Genomic DNA, 17,726 nt, shown 5'->3' with positions numbered 1-17,726 from the left:
CTTTGGATCGGAACGGACAGCAAAATTTCCTTTGTCGGTGAGTTCTCAGGCGGTGTTTATACAAAGAAAACTTTGCTGTCCTGTCCGATCCAAAGGAGAATTTTCCTGAGTGGAAACTAGCCTTTAACTACAATTCTCTGGATTCGATCCAGTACCAAAAATTTAACTTTTAAATATCACCGTCAGCGGTCACCAAACGTAGTCCTAGTCCTCCCTTGGCTCCTGTGCCATGAGAAAAACGTTTGCGGGAGCGGACGAATGAATGGGATGATTTCAACAAAAATTCCCTTATTCTTGAGTAAAATTTGATAGACGGCCCAGACCTTATTAAAATTAATTTTGTTCAATCTGTGGGACTGCAATTCTTAACTCCATTGTACCCATTGTACGGCCATAACTTCCCTCATTATGGGTAAAGACCTGCCGAGCAAAAATTCTCGAATCGAACATTGAAAATATAATATCCCAATATTTCCTGTCAGGCAACCAAACCTAACTGTTTGTTATGGTACTTTTTTAGTTTGTATCGGTTATATTATTATTTTTGCGGGAAAACAAGTTCCTAAAAGCTGACGTGGGTTGTTTTAGGAATTTTAGTTTCGTTTTTAAACAGCTGTTGTTTCACCTTGGACCCGGGCCGTCGGCGGACAACGGATGCTAAAAAGACATGTTGTTCCCGCTGAAACTGGCTCTCTTCAAAACACTGACACATCATGATGGTGCTAATATTGAGTGTGATCTTCATACCATTGACTGTTGTTTCTTGCTTCTTGCGTTTCCTTGTCTCTTCCGTGGAGTGGCGCTCCTTTGGATTCTCTTTCCGTTCTGAATTTGATGCGTCTTCGTATGGACAAATTTAAAGGAAATCGGTTCATTTTTGCTGAACTTTACGCAAACGGAATTGTCTGTTTACAACTAAATGATGATGCTGCAAATTGTAAAAAAAACTTTGCCCATTGTATTGCAAATATCATTTTAAAGCGAGGTCAGCAAGACCACCACAAACGTACTGCTTGTGTGATTTGTCATTACTGTGGTAGTTTTAGTCAGAGTTCTTACTTGAGTATCGTCTTGGTTAACCATAGCTGAAAGTAGCTAATTACGCACAAAATCTACGCCAGCAAAGCTGTCCTTCAAGTTCAGAGGATTGAAAATATGGCCAATGGCAATGTCATCCGGTTAACAATGTAGGGGACTGTTGTTGCTCGTGCTATCAAGTTACACGAAGACACGAACAATTCTAATCAGTTTAGCTGTTTTCTTCTTAAACGAAAGTTGTTATTTGCTGTCTGCCTATCTCGTATACTACGTATTACCCACTTCTTAGCCAGGGTCGAATTAAGTTTTAGGGGGCGAAACCGCACTGTTAATCACGGTTAAGCTTTAAGCTGTTTTCAAGCTTGTTTTCAATCTATGGACTTAATAAAATTATTTCACCATAGCTGGAATGCAGCGTAATTCAGTCATCAAATTCGAAGTCATTATATAGAAATCATTTTATCCAGTTAGCGTAAAGCCCTTAATTTTCCTAAAATAGGCGGTTCTAATTGGAAAATTAATAGTTCTAAAACCTAAAATTTACCGGCAGTAGTAAGAATTGAGTTTTTAAATTGTTAAATTGTTAAATTCGCAATTGCTGGTGAAAAATGTTCTCAATACGTCTACTTTGAAGGCTGAAAATGTCATTTCAAGCATCTCAATTTCTACACATTTTCCCGGATCTCGAAGCAGAAAAAAATGGACAGTTCTAATATTTTCTTTGAACAACCTTGAAGAGTTTGGACGTCCAAACATCAAAGGTTTTACTCGGGTTGAGGTAGGCCCAAATCCTCATTAGCCCTGGTTCAAGAAAAAGGTAACTATAACTGGCCAGTCTGTTTATAATTATTTCTTAGTGTGACAATTAAGAATTTTAAATATCGAATAAAATGATTTTCCAACAATAGTTTTCATTTTGCTATAAATTCCATACAGTTTGGTAGGTCAGTACAATGCTTCACACACATCTCAGGTATTTGCAGCGATTTATAATTATACAGTAATAAAAATTAAGACTGAGCTGTTCAGTATTGTTAAATTGTCGTTCCAGCTAACATTAGTCGGTTAATGAGTTTTTTTGGAAAGGCTGTAGATAGGTGACAGGGTAATGATTTTTTAATGTGCCTCATAGAGGGATTACAAATAATAAACAAGCCTACTTTCACATTTACATCTAAGCTGACGAGTGGCGAACCTCGTTATGAGAGGGTGGGGCCATGTTTCTAGGCAGTAAATGAGTGACACATTATTTATATTGAGCAGGTACTTAGAAGTTTAAGAGATGGTAAATATAACCGTTGTATAGTTTGTATTTACTATCCATAGGTTGTGTTTACCATTAATCTCATGATCAATAAATTAAACGTGACATCTCACTCGACTCGAGAGGTTGGAGGTCCCCAACGGTGCATGAGATCATTGGTATGTACAATTATAAAAATATCAGATGACCTTTTGGGAAGAAAACACTCAGATACATGTCGCCTGAAAATGATAATCTCCTTCCTTCCCAAACACAATAAGTTGGTATAAAAATTAATTTAAGTTCACTGATCCCAAACTGAACTACTATGGTCGTCATTTCTGAGAGATTAGCAAATTGGAACCTTAGTTAAATAGTGTTGCAATGCTTTTGTGCATGACGGGAGGCTCTTTCCAGTAAAGTCTTCAGATCTAAGTTGATTTTATGTTTGCTTATTAAGAATTCATCACGTCATCAGTACACAGCTGTTGCAGGTAACAGCAGCGTTACCCTTGCGATGATAAGTTCTAGTAATCGCCACCAAACGGAAAGACAAGGATTGTTCAGCCTGCAGATTACTGAGACCATGCATATTAGGGGGGATTTTAAATAATCCTAAGTACATAACAAAAATATGCCGTATTTCATTGACGTAAATGTCCAAAGTATACGTACCCCTAAAACAGGATATAGAACAAATGAGACTCACTATAATGTGACCTACTGACTAGAATTTATTTCAAAAGTAAACATAACCAAGGTCGTCTCTTTTCCTGGACGTTCTTTCAGATCTAAAGGCGACAGATTTCCGAAATATTTCTCGCAAATTCTATCACGCAGATATGCGCTGCCTACATATGATTTATACTATAGCAGTCGTTATCCTGGCATGTGAGCCGTTGTTATTAGAGACCTTAGGATCGATCGACGCGAACCACTAACAGCTATCCGCCGGCAAACTTCAAATCGCGTGTATTTGAAAGTAAATCCAATCCTACAACTACAACGCTATACAAGTCTTCGACAGCTCAATATTTCATGCTTTCATTTTCATGCTCAAATTATCCTGGCTTCAATCAGCTGATAGTTTATTAAATTAAAGAACACAACTGTTAGTTTGCGGTTTGTGGCTAATTTTTTTTTGCATAGACGATTTTGGCCAAACTGTTCATGATTGGTTATATAATGTGTCTCTTGATTTGCAAACACGATCTCAGTCACAAATGTCTCGGTCACAAATGTGTGTCAGTTTCACTTTTTACTATTTTTGGTAATTTTAAATTTAACTAAAATTAACTGGCGCGATGGTATAGTAATCAATATCCTTAACCTATAACATACTCCAATGTAAATAATTCATAATCCTCTTTTTTAAATCACATAATCTGAAATCCTGTATGAAATATTAAGAAATATATAATCTCTGCCGGTAAATGCTAACAGGACCTTGATAATTCGCCAGCCGAATATAGTGATTTGTAAAAACTAAATACGTGGAGCTGAAGAGAATATTCACAGCCCTAGTTTTCATTTTGTCCCAATTGGTCAATGTTCAATAGTTCGGATGTAAATTTTCTTTATTTTCTCTATTCAAATCATGTATTGTTGACTACAAACATGTAGCAATATATGGCACATGGAGAGTAGTTATACGTCTAAAAGGGGCCTTATACATCCATAGTTGAGTTAACGCCATCAACTTGATCATGCATGTCTTATTGGAATTTTATCCCATAATCAGTTCATCCAATAGACTCTTTGGAATACGAACAGTTGTTGCTCTACACTGAGAAATCCTAATCTTATCATAAGTGAATGTTAATGGAATAAAACGAAAGCAATATGGCATGCTGATTTAGGGTATTATCTTCTCGGAGGGGGGCGTTTATAAAAAGACTCATAAAAAGAGCATGTATACATGCAGTAAGCAAGGAAAATAAAAAATAACTGTAAGTTGAATAGAGAGATTCATGGAAGTGGTTCTCTATTGCTATCGTTTTAGAGAACACGGTAAAACAAAGGAAGCAAAATAACTATTTATTATATACTCTTTTCAAAATTCTTGAAAATGGTAAGATCACAAGTAACGGAGGGTTTAGAAAATGTGTGATACAAACTGGATAAACCGGTTGCTCCACTTGCTCGATGCCATGCAAGAGCATGCCGGGCCATGTTAAAACATGAAATGCATCATCCTTTAGACGGGAAAAACCGAGAAATAAAACATGCCATAAAAAAAGTGGTTATTATGGATTTAATCTGCATGGGAACACAAGACGATTTTGAAATTTTTTTTTGGTTGTTAATTCATCGTATTACTGAGTATACAAGATCACAGATATAATAACATCCTACTATATATGCGGGCAATATTTCCTTGGTAACAACGTATAAAATCTGTATGTAGCTACTCATCCCCAGGTTCATCCCCTCCAACAATGTTTACACAACTCACAAGAAGATTTAATTGGTCAGCGTTTCATCTCGTTATTTTTTTTCCAATCTTATTTCAGCATGACCATGCACTGAGACAGTAGATCTTTTTTTGCATTGCTATCGTATTTCCATTGTGTTGCATTACTATGAAAAACGTTTAATTATCTTGGATTAAATCATATATTACCCGCTGATACATCCGAAAATTTTATCCGCACTACACGACTGTTGCCACCTTTGGATTTTTTCACCGAAGCTCTGTTACGACGTATGGATAATGAACTGAATTTTTTTGTAACTGTTTTAATTGACAAGTGTTTATGTTTAATGCATTAACGCAACGGCATAATTTCTTCTTCCTTCCATGGATCTCGGAATTCATTAACGAATTTCGCGTTCTTTAAGTGGAGAGGAAGAGGTTTCTAATTATTTCCTCATTCACACATTTTCAAGAGAGATAAGCGTCATTCAGGAAAACTTCTGTTCGAGCGATTGTGATTTGTCTAAATGAATTTACCATGTGGAATTGATTATATATTTTTGTTTTTCAACGGAAAGTCAGAGGATATTATAAAGTCTCGCATATGTGCGACACATTAGAACGTTGCTGAATTAAGAGGACGGAACGTAAAAATTCACAGCATTAACACCAACTACTCAGGGTTATTAACAGAAAAGCGTTAGGACAACGTTCTTGAGTGACCATCTTTGCAATAGAACAGCCTTTGAAAACATCCGAAGGGTTCGTGAATTGACAAAAACCAAGTATGGTGGCCACTCGACAAGTATTTTGGATCGTAATTGCCCTATTTGTCTGGTAAGTTTATTAAGAAAAGGCTACTCAACTGAATTCGCTCAAGTACCGAATTATATATTATATTCCGGATGTATGGTAAACATTTAACAAATTGTTATCTTAATTGCTGTGAGTTACGATTTTAGTTGATGCCATGTATTGCGTTTTATAAATGATAATAATAAAAGCAGGTGTAATATATGGAATGTATTATATATACTCTCCCATAATCAAAGTTTAAAATATCAAAAATCCTCTTTATACAATGTTGAATTTGCAGTGATGATATTCCTAGTTTTGCCGTACAATTTGAACAGGAAACAATCACTTGACTAATGACATATAACTTTGAAAACGCAGTGTAAATATGCTATAGAGCAGTAGAGTAATACACAGACAGAGATATGACCATGCTTTGATTTTATATAGCATGCAATGTTTAAATTTGATTGCATGACTGACCACATAGAAAAGATTTTGAAAACGCCTAAAATTTTACGAATTCCGCAATTTCGTTTAATTAAAACGAGATCTTTCGTATTGTGAGTACATGTGTTTCTGTTGTATTGTTGCGAACGTTCCATGAACGTGATACTGGAAGTCATGCAGCGCATGCAAAATTAAAGAAATTTATAGTCAAATACCCACGATATAGTCAAAACTAATTATATCTGCGCATGATCTACAGGCTGTCTTGCCCTTGGGCAATTTAGCACACTTCTCAGTCCAAGAAATTCATTATATTTTGCTATAATTGTTTCCTTCTCCTAGCGGTGATTACAGTGTTTGCCGAGCGTATATTAAAACTTGATGTATTCCAGCGGCGGGTGTATTTATTAAAACTGGGATAGATCAAGTATGATACGCCCTAATATTTCCTACCCACATATAGCTAGCTATATATATAGCTAACTGCTTTTTTATATTTGCCGTATTCTCACATCTCACATGCTTGGCTTGAAACATAATGTCTCCTTGGCCTTGTTTCTCGCACTGCCGAAATGAAGGAAACACAGTACCACTTGCATCAGTGAATAAGCGCAAAACGTACCACTTAAAATTAACGGATTATTAATCAATATGTTTAACATATTGAACGATACAATTACGTGAGGTGCATAATTTTGTCAATTTTCAAACTTCAGCTGTGCTCAGTCCTGAGTATTATCTGTTGATTTAGATCTTTCTAAAAGGACTGTATAATTAAACACTAATTTTGTTTCTAAAATTAAAACCACTTCATGCCAAGCCGCGAGGGAAGTTAGGGAAGGCTCCTAATCCTCTGATCAAATGTTGTCTTTATATGCAAATGGAACTTGTCTGCTTCGGGTTACATATAAATGATAGAATATATATTTCCTAATGGATGTGAACAAGCAAATTCAGTCTTTTAAGAAACAGAAAGATCAACCGTACAAGGCTACGTGGATGTTTACCACTCTGCCAACACTATTTTCATGTTTTCGTTTCGTGGGATTAAAGATATAGATAATCTTGTTGTTTGATCCTGCATGTCTCCGGCTAAAAAAACAACCTCATAATAGCAATACCGTCATCTAAGGACAGGTACTCGAGCTTAATTTATTGATAGGCAATTATGCTCTTAGGTCTTCTCCCGTTGAAGTTTTCCCTTCTACCATTACACCACTAGTGAATTACCCGGCTTCTACCATTATCTTTATTCGAAAGGTAAAGAGAATAAGGAGCACTCTGATGTTCCTGAAAATGTCGATAATCATGCAGAAGTTGGGGCCGAAACTCGCCTCATACACACCTAGGGTTTGGGTAACATCATACCTCCTACCCGTTCGGTTCCCCCCGTGTTCTGGTGAGGATATGAAGCTTGCGTTCATTGATGTTGAATGCATGTAGATTGAAGACTGAGTAAATTACACATAATAACTGTCTTTCACCAATACTTTACAGTAAGGGCTATAGGATTTGTAATCTATCCTTTCGATGAAAAATAATGTTTTTATTATTATAGAATATCACCAAGTTTTAATAAAGTCACCTTTTGACGTAGTCTACATGTAGTAAAATCAGCTGGGTACTGTTTCATGTGATATACTTAATTAGTATTTTGTAACATATGCTTGTATTAATTATTCTTTATCGTATTTTCCACCGCAAATGTCAGAAGGAGATTAGTGTTCTTATCACAAGATGGTCGTGGTTACTGAGGAGTGATTGAGCTTTGACGAAATGATACTTCATACAAGGCGAAATAATGTCCTCTCACGTGTCTCACAAATGTTCCCCTACTGTTTGTTGTCAACTCTACAACACTAGCTCTAATAGGAGTCTCAGAATGACTGTCCAAACAAGGGTGTGTTTAGTAGTAAGGCGTGGGCAAAACTTGGTTTTGGTTGGGCGTAGGTTGATTATTTTCTCGCCACACAGCGGTTTCCTTATTCATTTCTTTTCTAACCATAGTTTTTGATAAGGAATCCTCTGCAGAGGAGGTTATTTGTAAAATGGTTGGCGTTGGTAAATAGAATATCCTAAAGATATAACGAGAACTTATCTAAACTTACCGCACAAGTCAACTTAGTTTTTTTTGTCTAGAACTTGGCCAAGACATAATAGCCTATTGAGATTTTTTCTCTAATGATTTTAAACAAACACTCTTATGACTTCAGTGTTCAAAAATTTCCTAAACTGAAATGAAAGTTTTTGAATTCATTGAACACTTCACTTTCCATATCGAATTTTTCGGGTTTTTTGTACTAAAGGAATTTCCATTGTGAGTAAATTCTCGGCAATATTCGCTATGACAGTCACCTTGCGTCAAGGTCTATTATTTTTGAAACGAAGCACTCAGCCCCAGGCCAAAGTTGTTACCAAATTATCACAACTGACACAAGGGTGTTTGGAACAAGTTGCAATTATCAGTGTCGCCACCTGAAGCTATAGGCATCTAATGATCGCTAAAGAGAATGCCATCTTGAAGCAAGTTATAAATAAATGTTTTTTCTAAGGGCTTCTAAATAAAGCATCCTGTTTTCAGTTTATTTGAGATTTTCTTCTTTTGATGTATCTGATGGCGATATTGCGTCGCGAGCATCGTATTATGGGCACTAAAAAATCGTAGTATTCGGAACGAATTCGCTCGACACTCGTTCAAATTGATCGAAACAAGAGATCGAATAAAAAATTGCAAGTCATCACAAACCATGTATCCAATTATGTTCTGTTTAAAATATATAGTAACATGCGCTATAGTAAGTAGAATTTTCTCATGTTGGAAGAGAAGAGCAAAACAGATGAATAATAGGAGATCATGCACGGCGCCGTCTTTCCCCATGTCCCCGCCTGACGTTGTAAAAACTAAAAGAAATTTCCAGACAACATGAACGCAATTCACGGGAGCGGAAATTTCGCAAACACAATTTCAAGTTAATTGTTACACTACTAACATCATCTATCATCGACACTAAAAATGAATAATCGACATTGCTCTTTGACTCATTATTTCTTAAATGAACAAAGAGATTTTAGCGTTGTTTACGGAAATAGGGTCAGGGATTGTTTCTCATTTTGGATGAAACCGCATAATAAATTTAATAACATATCAATGATAGATTTGAGAGAGAAACGCAGCAACTACTGTTACGACGGAAATGATTTTGCAAAACTCTTAAATCCTTTATTTTATTTCCTTCTGTAAAAATATGCCTTATGTTATTTTCTTATCCAAATTCAAACTATCCAGTGTTACACAAACGATTTCTGGGCAAACATGTTGTTCAGTAGGACGAAAATATCTCAGTTATGTTACTTATGTATTTTTATATTTACAGTGGAGAAGACCAAGCAGTGAATATCAGAAGTAGGCAAGTGAGTAGGTAATTAAACGCTTCATTTGTACTTTGTATTTGCAGTATCATGCTTAAATTTTCTTGCACTTGCGTTGCGGATAATCAAATCAAACTTAAGGAAAAGGAATTGAAACCGCCGGGAATTAAGGCGCGTGTGGACGTGAGAAGGGGCACTGCAAAACCCATAAACGTTATAAACCAATCAAATTTGCTAGCTAGCAATAAACTTGACCGGGGTTCATGCTGTTACTCATATAAACTTGGCAAACTACATCTCAGCGGCTCAGGTCAGCCTTTCAGCTTAAGTATACTTGCACTATATTATCTGCGCATGCATGAGTCACGTTTCCTTAATTGTATAAACATGCAACTAAACGCGACGGGACAACTCGTAAACAATAAAGTCAGGACTTATATCACAAAATTTCAATATTTTTCGATCAGGACGAAATCAGCTGACTTGCCAGGTTTGTAATGCGTGTGTGTAGAAAACACATATGGTTTTTCTTTTCCCTAAATTATATAATTGCGGTGATCCCAAATTAATTTTATCTAACAGGAAATTCTCTATAGCCTTATGTTGTGATCCTGAGATTATACCGCCAAATCATTTGCTGATGTGAACATTCAAAATAACCACTTCAAGCATCTGATGAATAGGCTATAAATACTTCTAAATACCAGTACTCTTTGCAATCCTCTTCAGATTAGAGATATAATTAGAGCGATTTATTCATATATAATCTATCCCGAATATAACCACATTTTTATTAATTGCAAATATACGTGAAAAGAGAAGAAGTTTTACGAAATGATTAACTTTTCATAATATATAGTTTACTATATCATACGAAAGCTTTTTAGTAAACCCATTACTACATGACCACCATGGTTGAAAATTATAATTCGTAAAATTGAAAAACGAATTCGTATGTCATATTAATGGTTATGCCAACGGACATTTATTCCCTACCATGCAGGCAAGATGTGACAGAAAATTAGCCGATAGATTGTCACCACTAGCAGGAGACTTTGATAAAATTAGGAACTCTCGCAAATTTTGTCCTTATGTTACTTAACAGTATAAATCCTGCGACGTCTATGGTCTATAAGTGTCAGTAAAATGTTTTAATGAAGCGCTGTAAACTTGTAAATCTTACTATTGAAGCTTTTTACTATATTCAACATTTTTCTAGATTCGTCTAAAGATAGCATGTGATATGACTATGCCCTTTCATTTGCGTGACTGTTTATTTGTGGAAGAGGTTGTGCAAACATATTGGCAAAAATCGCCCACACATATTTTCCTCGCCAATATGGGTGGGGAAAATAAATATGATGTCAGATTTATGAAGCTACTGACTGTGATATTGACATAATCACTTCAACTCCATCGATTATAATTATCACGATGTCTCGCAACTTATTGTGATAATGTTTTAAGTTTATTGTTTCCTTTGCTGCATATTATCCTCTCTTGAAAACGGGCAACTGATGTAACATAAGTTGGCTTCTCAACTTATTTCCCAGGATTTTTTGTGATATTTTCATCGCAAAGTGTGCTTGGTGTTTACAATAGGTATAAAGGGTGTGGCTGATTTATATACACACAGATTACGTTATCAATATCAATTTAAATTGACGTATTATATATTTGCAATGATATAAGAATCGAAGTAGAGAACTTGTGTCATATATCAGAGATGACTACAAAATCATCAGCTGTTTTACTTGTATTTAAAATGAATCAGGCCAAAGAGAAATTATTTATACTTCCTAAATATCAGAATTTAATTAGTCATTTAATAAACTTTTTTAACTTCTCGTGAATATATACCGAGGAAACTCGTTAATACGAGGAAGGCTATCAATTTGGTCCTTTCATATACATCATACATGCTGCCAAGTTCCTCTTATCAAATAAATTGTATAAAAATATATCGAAATCATGTTTTATAAACTTTAAAAAACAATGCATAATGCATGGCTATAAGACGCGTGTGTAACAAAGGTCTGTCTAACTGCATCTAAATCTAACGTGATTTTAGAATGAAAAGATTCAACAAACCAGAAATGTTAAATTGACACTAAACAAGAAAGGACAGACTTTACAAAGCATGCATGATGATTAGTATTTCTATTCTAATACTTGGACGTGAAAAGGAAAAGAATCGATCCTAAAAACTTGTTTGAATTCTTGTTTATTTTTCTAATTAATTTTTCACAACTTGTATCAAAGATAAAAATTAAAAAGGGAAAGTCGAGGGACATTTACAGCCACAAGAAAACGGGAAAGGGTTTGTCAGTTTCTTTTTAACCACATAATTGAGCAACACGTTTTTCAAATTGAGTCAGGAAATAATGAATATAAGCAATAGACCGCCAGAAGCTTGTACATTGTGTGACTTAGCGTGGGGGAATGGCTTTAACCGAGGAGATAAAGGATTGATTTAAGAAAGCGATTGAGCCAATCACGTATATGAATTAAACAAAAAGAATATTGAAAACTTTCTTAATTGAATTCGACACCAAACAGAGCGGCATTGAACAAGTCACATTGTTGAAAAATAATCAAGTTCAGTTAATCTGCGTAGGACTGTATACCGACAGGACAATTGCAGGAACATTGAAGAGTCAGCTAAATTATGATGTTCTCATTTATCATCCCTTTCATTGCTCTTTATGCAGGATTGGAGGCTAAATCAGACATGTTGTATGTCTTTTCCTGGTTAAGAGTTACAAAACTATTTTTACAATGAAATCTAATAGTAATGTACAAATAACTTTTTAATAACGTTTTCATTCTTTTAAGTGTAAGCCGACCGTCACCAACCTTCAGTGCGGAGATGGTGTGTAAAGTGTTCGACGATTTTACCCCGGAGCAAACCAATTTTTGTATGAAATACCCGCGTGTTACGGCTGAGATTGTGAATGGCATTCAAACAGGATTACGAGAATGCGAAAGGCAGTTTGCTGGTCACAGATGGAACTGCACTTCAAGTTATCGTGAATTTACGAGTTTTGGCCAAAAGAGAGCTGTTCGTAAGTTTTCAATTATTTGTTTGGAATAGAATAACTTGATCCTATTAACAAGTCCTTGATTTCACTTTATCGTGCATGTTCACACACTATCACTGTCCGTGCTAATATCTTCGTACGTACTCAGTTAACCGCTTTTCATAATAATCGTATTACCTTTAGATTTTAGCCTAATGTGAAATTGTTAATCGTGCTGTGGTGGGCAAACTCGCGAGGAAATTTAAACCAATTATCTAGGATATAATTATCCCTAATCAGAGATCGGTTATTAATAACATTTCGTGGTAGTGTATACAGAAGTGCGTAGATTAAAGATATAGTTTACTGTATATACCCAAGGTCAATTATAAGGGAAAAGCTTCTTCACTTCGCATATAAACAAGTAAAAATGAAGACACAAGTCACAACCATCAATTGCTCAACATTGAAATTCTAAACCGTCATATTGCTGCCTGTAGTGTTAAGCACTACAATTATTTTTCACGTTGGAAATATTTTTTCATGGAATGACTCTTTTATAGAGAAGAATTTGTGCACGAATGTTGAGCGCTAACTGAAAACATGTTCGGGCCTTTCGTATAAATTTCGCTTCTAATTATATTCCGAAATCTGATCCGTATAAAAATAACGATTCAAACTCATCGATGTTAAAGTTGCCGAATATTCTAAATATGTGTGTATTTATTTGTTTCCTCCAGAGGGTACGCAAGAAGCGGCATTCCTGAATGCAATCGTGTCTGCTGCAGTTGCTCACTCAGTGACATCAGCTTGCGCAAAAAATAACATCACAGGTTGTGTTTGTGCGGAGAGTAAAAGACGCAGAACAACTCAGGAAATTTGGGACAGCGCAGGATGTACTAATAACATCGCACATGGCATTGACGTCTCCAAACGCTTTTTAGATGGACCCAGTGGCTTGATTAGGAATAAATATGAACTTCAAGTGAAGCACAACAGAGAGGCAGGGCGTCAGGTATGAAGAATACTCATCGATTGTGTTTATAATATAGTGTTATTAATTTAAAATCATAAGCATACCGACTAAATAATAATTAGTAATTTCATAGCACCGACCATTGTCTTAGTAAGTTCAAAGAGAGGCTTTAGCATTGCTCCAGGTTTAAGAAATTTGTTTTTACTGCTTGTATAGAATATCGTAGAATTTCTTGTTCATTAAGTTGTCTGAAGGTGGTTTCTGTTAAGCCAATGTGTAATCTAGAGCTTTTAAGAACAGGTATTAAGAGATATATATTTCTATCATAGCTATTTACAGGCTGAACTTTAAAGGCTTAATATGTTTTTTGCCGACAGGAAAGTATTGTTAGCGACATAATAGCAATTAAGTCGTGTCTCGCATAATATCTGACTCGTGTTTAACCGAAGATTAAAAAGTTTCAAAATTACTGATCAATTTTAATTCGGAGGGTAAACTGCGAAAGCTTCCTAGCGTTTGCTTTATAGATTTACCTTTTTTTGTGAAATTCCAAGCGTAGGCCCTACCTTTCACTAATGAAATGTCTTAATTCATGCCAGCAATCTGCTTTGATAGCCTTTGGCTTCAGTATGTCATGCAAGGTGAATGTTTGACTAGAGATGAATTGAGTTCCCATTCAAACAATGAGCAAGGTCTGAGTCATGATATACTTGATGGGTATCTATATCATTAATTTCAACTTATCTTTTAATACTGAAGAGAAAAATAAATTTACCATGAATTTACAAAAAGAAAATCTTTGCAACCCAATTGATATAAATGGGTTATGGGTTAACAGGTTAGGGAATTGCGTCATTAAACTTGGCTACATGTAAATTTCTTGTGGGCAAAAACGAAACAAAAACTAGTCTATGATAAGATATAAAATTACCAAGAAAATATATTACCACATGCAATTGGCCGAGTTAACGTTAATTTCACTCAAGACTCAAGTAGTCAATTCATAGAATTTAACCGATTTCTGCCATAATTAAACACATTAGAAGTTGGCTTTGTTTATTCGTACTGATTGGTGTAAGTAAAGCAACAAATATTGCAGTCATACAGTGCTGTTTATTATATGGGCATCATACAGCGCTGTTTATTAACACTTGCTATGGTACCAATGAACTACATTGATTCCTTTCAGGAAAGTATTATGTATGAAAACACGTATTTTCGTTTGAAAAAAATCTCCAAAGAAAAAACATTTTAAAAGACAGTTTGTTTAAAAAGATGTAGATCACGACGTACGTAATCCTCCATGGTTCGTTTTTTGATGAACCGACAGATCTTTTCAAGCAGTGTAGACATATTGTCGCTTATATGATGCAAACCATAGTGCCTGTAGTTATCGTGCATGCGGTGAGATACAATTAATAAAAAAAGCCTTTGTCTTATCATAGTGGCCACATACCAGGTAATAAAAAATGTTACCGACCTAATGCGTTGGTCTTTTGCCGCCTTGTGAAAGCACATGCACAAGCTATAAAAGAATCAATACCGCAATATTTATAGGCATAAATATACATGCATGATAAAACAAGTTGATCAATAATGAACATTTCCAATTTTTCTTTATCTCAAATTTCTTTGGAAATTGGAATCACTAGTTTTAAATTATTACAATGTACTTTCATTTGGTGTCCAAACGAGAGACGTATTGTATACAGGGAACGTTGTATAGCATTGCTCCGAGAAATTTGTGTCACCCAGATCATCGTTTTTTTCATGTGAAAATCGAAAATATATATTGTTAGAAAAAATTACATATGATATCTATGGTATAAAAAATTTAATATGATATAAAAAAATTGCTTTAGGCTGTTCTTAGAAGTGTGGGTCAGCGCTGCAACTGCCACGGAGCAAGCGGATCATGTTCCTCAAAAACATGTTGGGAAACACTTTCCTCAAAGTTTGAACGAGTTGGACGTCTTCTCAAAAACAAATATAAAGACGTAATTCGAGTTGAGCCAGCGTATATCCTTTCCCAAGAAGGAAACGTTCCAAAGACCCTAATTCTTCCTGACACTCGCTTTGTTAAACCACCTATAGATAAGCTTGTGTATTTGGATAGATCCCCAACATACTGTGACCCGATAAAAGATAAAGGAGTTGCAGGCACAAGAGGAAGAGTTTGTGATGAGACGTCCAACGAATCCCATGGTTGTGGCGAATTGTGTTGTGGTCGGGGCCACAATACGATTGTTTTCATTGCCAAAAAACAATGCAAATGTCGATTTCATTGGTGTTGTGAAGTGAAGTGTCAAACTTGTAAAACAAGGCAAGAACAGACTGTTTGTAAATAAACAATACCCTATGTGTAAGTCATAGCTTGTAAGGCAAAAATTTTGGTGATTATTTGGCAGTACAAAAAAGGTAGCGTCTTGCGCATTAACAGTCCACGAACGAGTATGAATTCTGACATCGGGCAGGTCGCAGCCGGATTTTAGGACTAAAAAACCTCGCAACAATACCCTTCATGCATGGCTGTCCCTTTTTAAACTATATGGCTACTTGTCCGAAACAATTAGTTGTCTGCATAAACTTTTATTTGAAGGATATTTTAGTGCGAATAATTCGTTGCTAGGCTTGTAATTTTGAACTGAGTTACTTATAGGTGTACTGGTAAACTGCACCCCCTCCCCCCCCTTAGTCACACCAAAATGGATTGTTTTCACCAAAAATAGGCCATATGCTTTAAGTCTGACGTTAATGCGATTTGAAGATGGCTTCCTAATATCAGCAATACTCGGCAATTCGTATATGCATGTGAATATGTCTCTTTTTTAGCCTAGATGATGATCCAGTATTTGTATACTTTAAATTACGACAATGCCATGCATTGGGAAGTAGCGTAGAACTTATTTATTCACTGATTATTAAAAGCATTTTATTGTTATACTCAAAGTAGTATTCGCAGGATTAGAAGTGAAGACATACCTGAACTGACCTATACTAGCCAATAGAATATTAGAACGTCAGTTCCGAGGTAACATTTTAGTTAACAGCCGAGATGAACAGAATGTTCCTCTTGACTCTTACCTTCCTGAGCATAAAGTAGTTTATTTTATAATATATTAATTTGTAAATATATAGTTGAGCCAAAAAATTGGTTTTTTAAATTGTGTAAATGTGTTAAAATATATTCAACATTTTTATATTTTATAAATGATTATAGTTTGGAATCGTAGACATAGTATTTAGCAGATTTATAACCAGTTGTCCAAACCTTATTAAATTGAGTATGTGAGGTCGACTCGAACTTTTCCACTCTCTCCTCAAGATGACAAAGCAACTATGAAAACTTACTCTTACGGTTTTAAGCACATATAATATACGTTTTCAGTTTTTTTGCTCTACAGAGGAATAACCCGTAAACAAACGACGATTTGAAACAAAAATATTATTTTCAAATAACAAACTTCCTATCTCAAGCGATTATATATCAATTTTAGCCTACAATATTCCAGCAAAAAGTATAATGTCGATTAAACTAACTTGACCTGCTGTTCCAGGGACCGCGGAGCAGTTTTTGGATTGGGGGGGGCTAGCGAAGCCGAAAGAGTGAACCCTCGGGGGCGGGTCCATACTTATCTATTTAGATTTTTCTTGTAAACACTTCAATGAAAACATTGTTCACCGACACGGATAGTGAACACATAATTATGATTACACAACTTACTATGAGGAGTTTTTATTCGTATTATTACGGCCATATAAAAATCGCTATAAAGGAATCAAATGTATTTAGAAAATTATTGGGGGGGCTAAAGCCCCCCAGCCCCCCCCCCCTCCGCGGTCCCTGTGTTCGATGGAAGATATAGCAAGCAAATGAATTTAACTACCCGCTAACAATATTGTCATATCACTGGTAGAAACAAAACATGAGTGATGTCGTCAACATGGCTATTGTCTGTGACCAGGCCATGAATTCCCTGTATATTTAATGATAACGAAACGGGAATAAGACTTCCTATGTGACATTTAGTCCCATTTTGAAATAAAAATTGTGTTTTATTTTACATGGTTTCTGTTGAGAAAATACAGATATGATTTTACTCGCCCTACTTTACTTGGTTTCATCATTGTGGATGTCTTTATGCTACGCAAGTGAAATGAAAGAAAAACCTGTTGTTAAAACCAGAAAATACAACTCTCTTTCCAGAGCTCCTAATATCGATTTTATAATGATGGCTCCGCCGCTGCAGGGAGGACAAAATATGGCGAAAAATACCAATGTTTTGAATATCACGGATAATTCATCGAAGTTACACGAGAGCAAGCTATCGGTGAAGCATGCGAAAAACAATACAAAGCCTGGGATCTTTCTACGTTTCATGCAAATTAAATCATTTTGGAACTCAAGTGACAGAAATA

General features: G+C 35.5%; 1 protein-coding gene across 3 annotated transcripts; it reads left to right on the top strand.

Annotated features, from left to right (window-relative positions):
* Window positions 1-5,292: 5,292 nt before the first annotated feature.
* LOC114521580 (protein Wnt-7b-like) lies at window positions 5,293-16,534 on the top strand. 3 transcript variants are annotated; one of them, XM_028542060.1, is made up of 5 exons: window positions 5,293-5,534; window positions 9,317-9,361; window positions 12,147-12,376; window positions 13,072-13,346; window positions 15,170-16,534. In XM_028542060.1, the coding sequence occupies exons 1-5, from the start codon at window positions 5,485-5,487 to the stop codon at window positions 15,653-15,655; spliced, it is 1,086 nt and encodes a 361-aa protein (XP_028397861.1). In that variant the 5' UTR covers window positions 5,293-5,484; the 3' UTR covers window positions 15,656-16,534. The 3 variants fall into 3 exon arrangements, with proteins under 3 accessions (XP_028397861.1, XP_028397863.1, XP_028397862.1); XM_028542062.1 differs by lacking the exon at window positions 5,293-5,534 and adding an exon at window positions 9,105-9,179; XM_028542061.1 differs by lacking the exons at window positions 5,293-5,534; window positions 9,317-9,361 and adding an exon at window positions 11,937-12,047.
* The last annotated feature ends 1,192 nt before the right edge of the window (window positions 16,535-17,726 follow it).

Source organism: Dendronephthya gigantea, unplaced genomic scaffold, assembly GCF_004324835.1.
Source record: "Dendronephthya gigantea isolate DGI-Jeju-01 unplaced genomic scaffold, DenGig_1.0 000020F, whole genome shotgun sequence".
NCBI lineage: Eukaryota > Metazoa > Cnidaria > Anthozoa > Malacalcyonacea > Nephtheidae > Dendronephthya > Dendronephthya gigantea.
The sequence above is the reverse complement of the archived record's forward strand: the minus strand, read 5'-3'. Positions and strand labels throughout refer to the sequence as shown.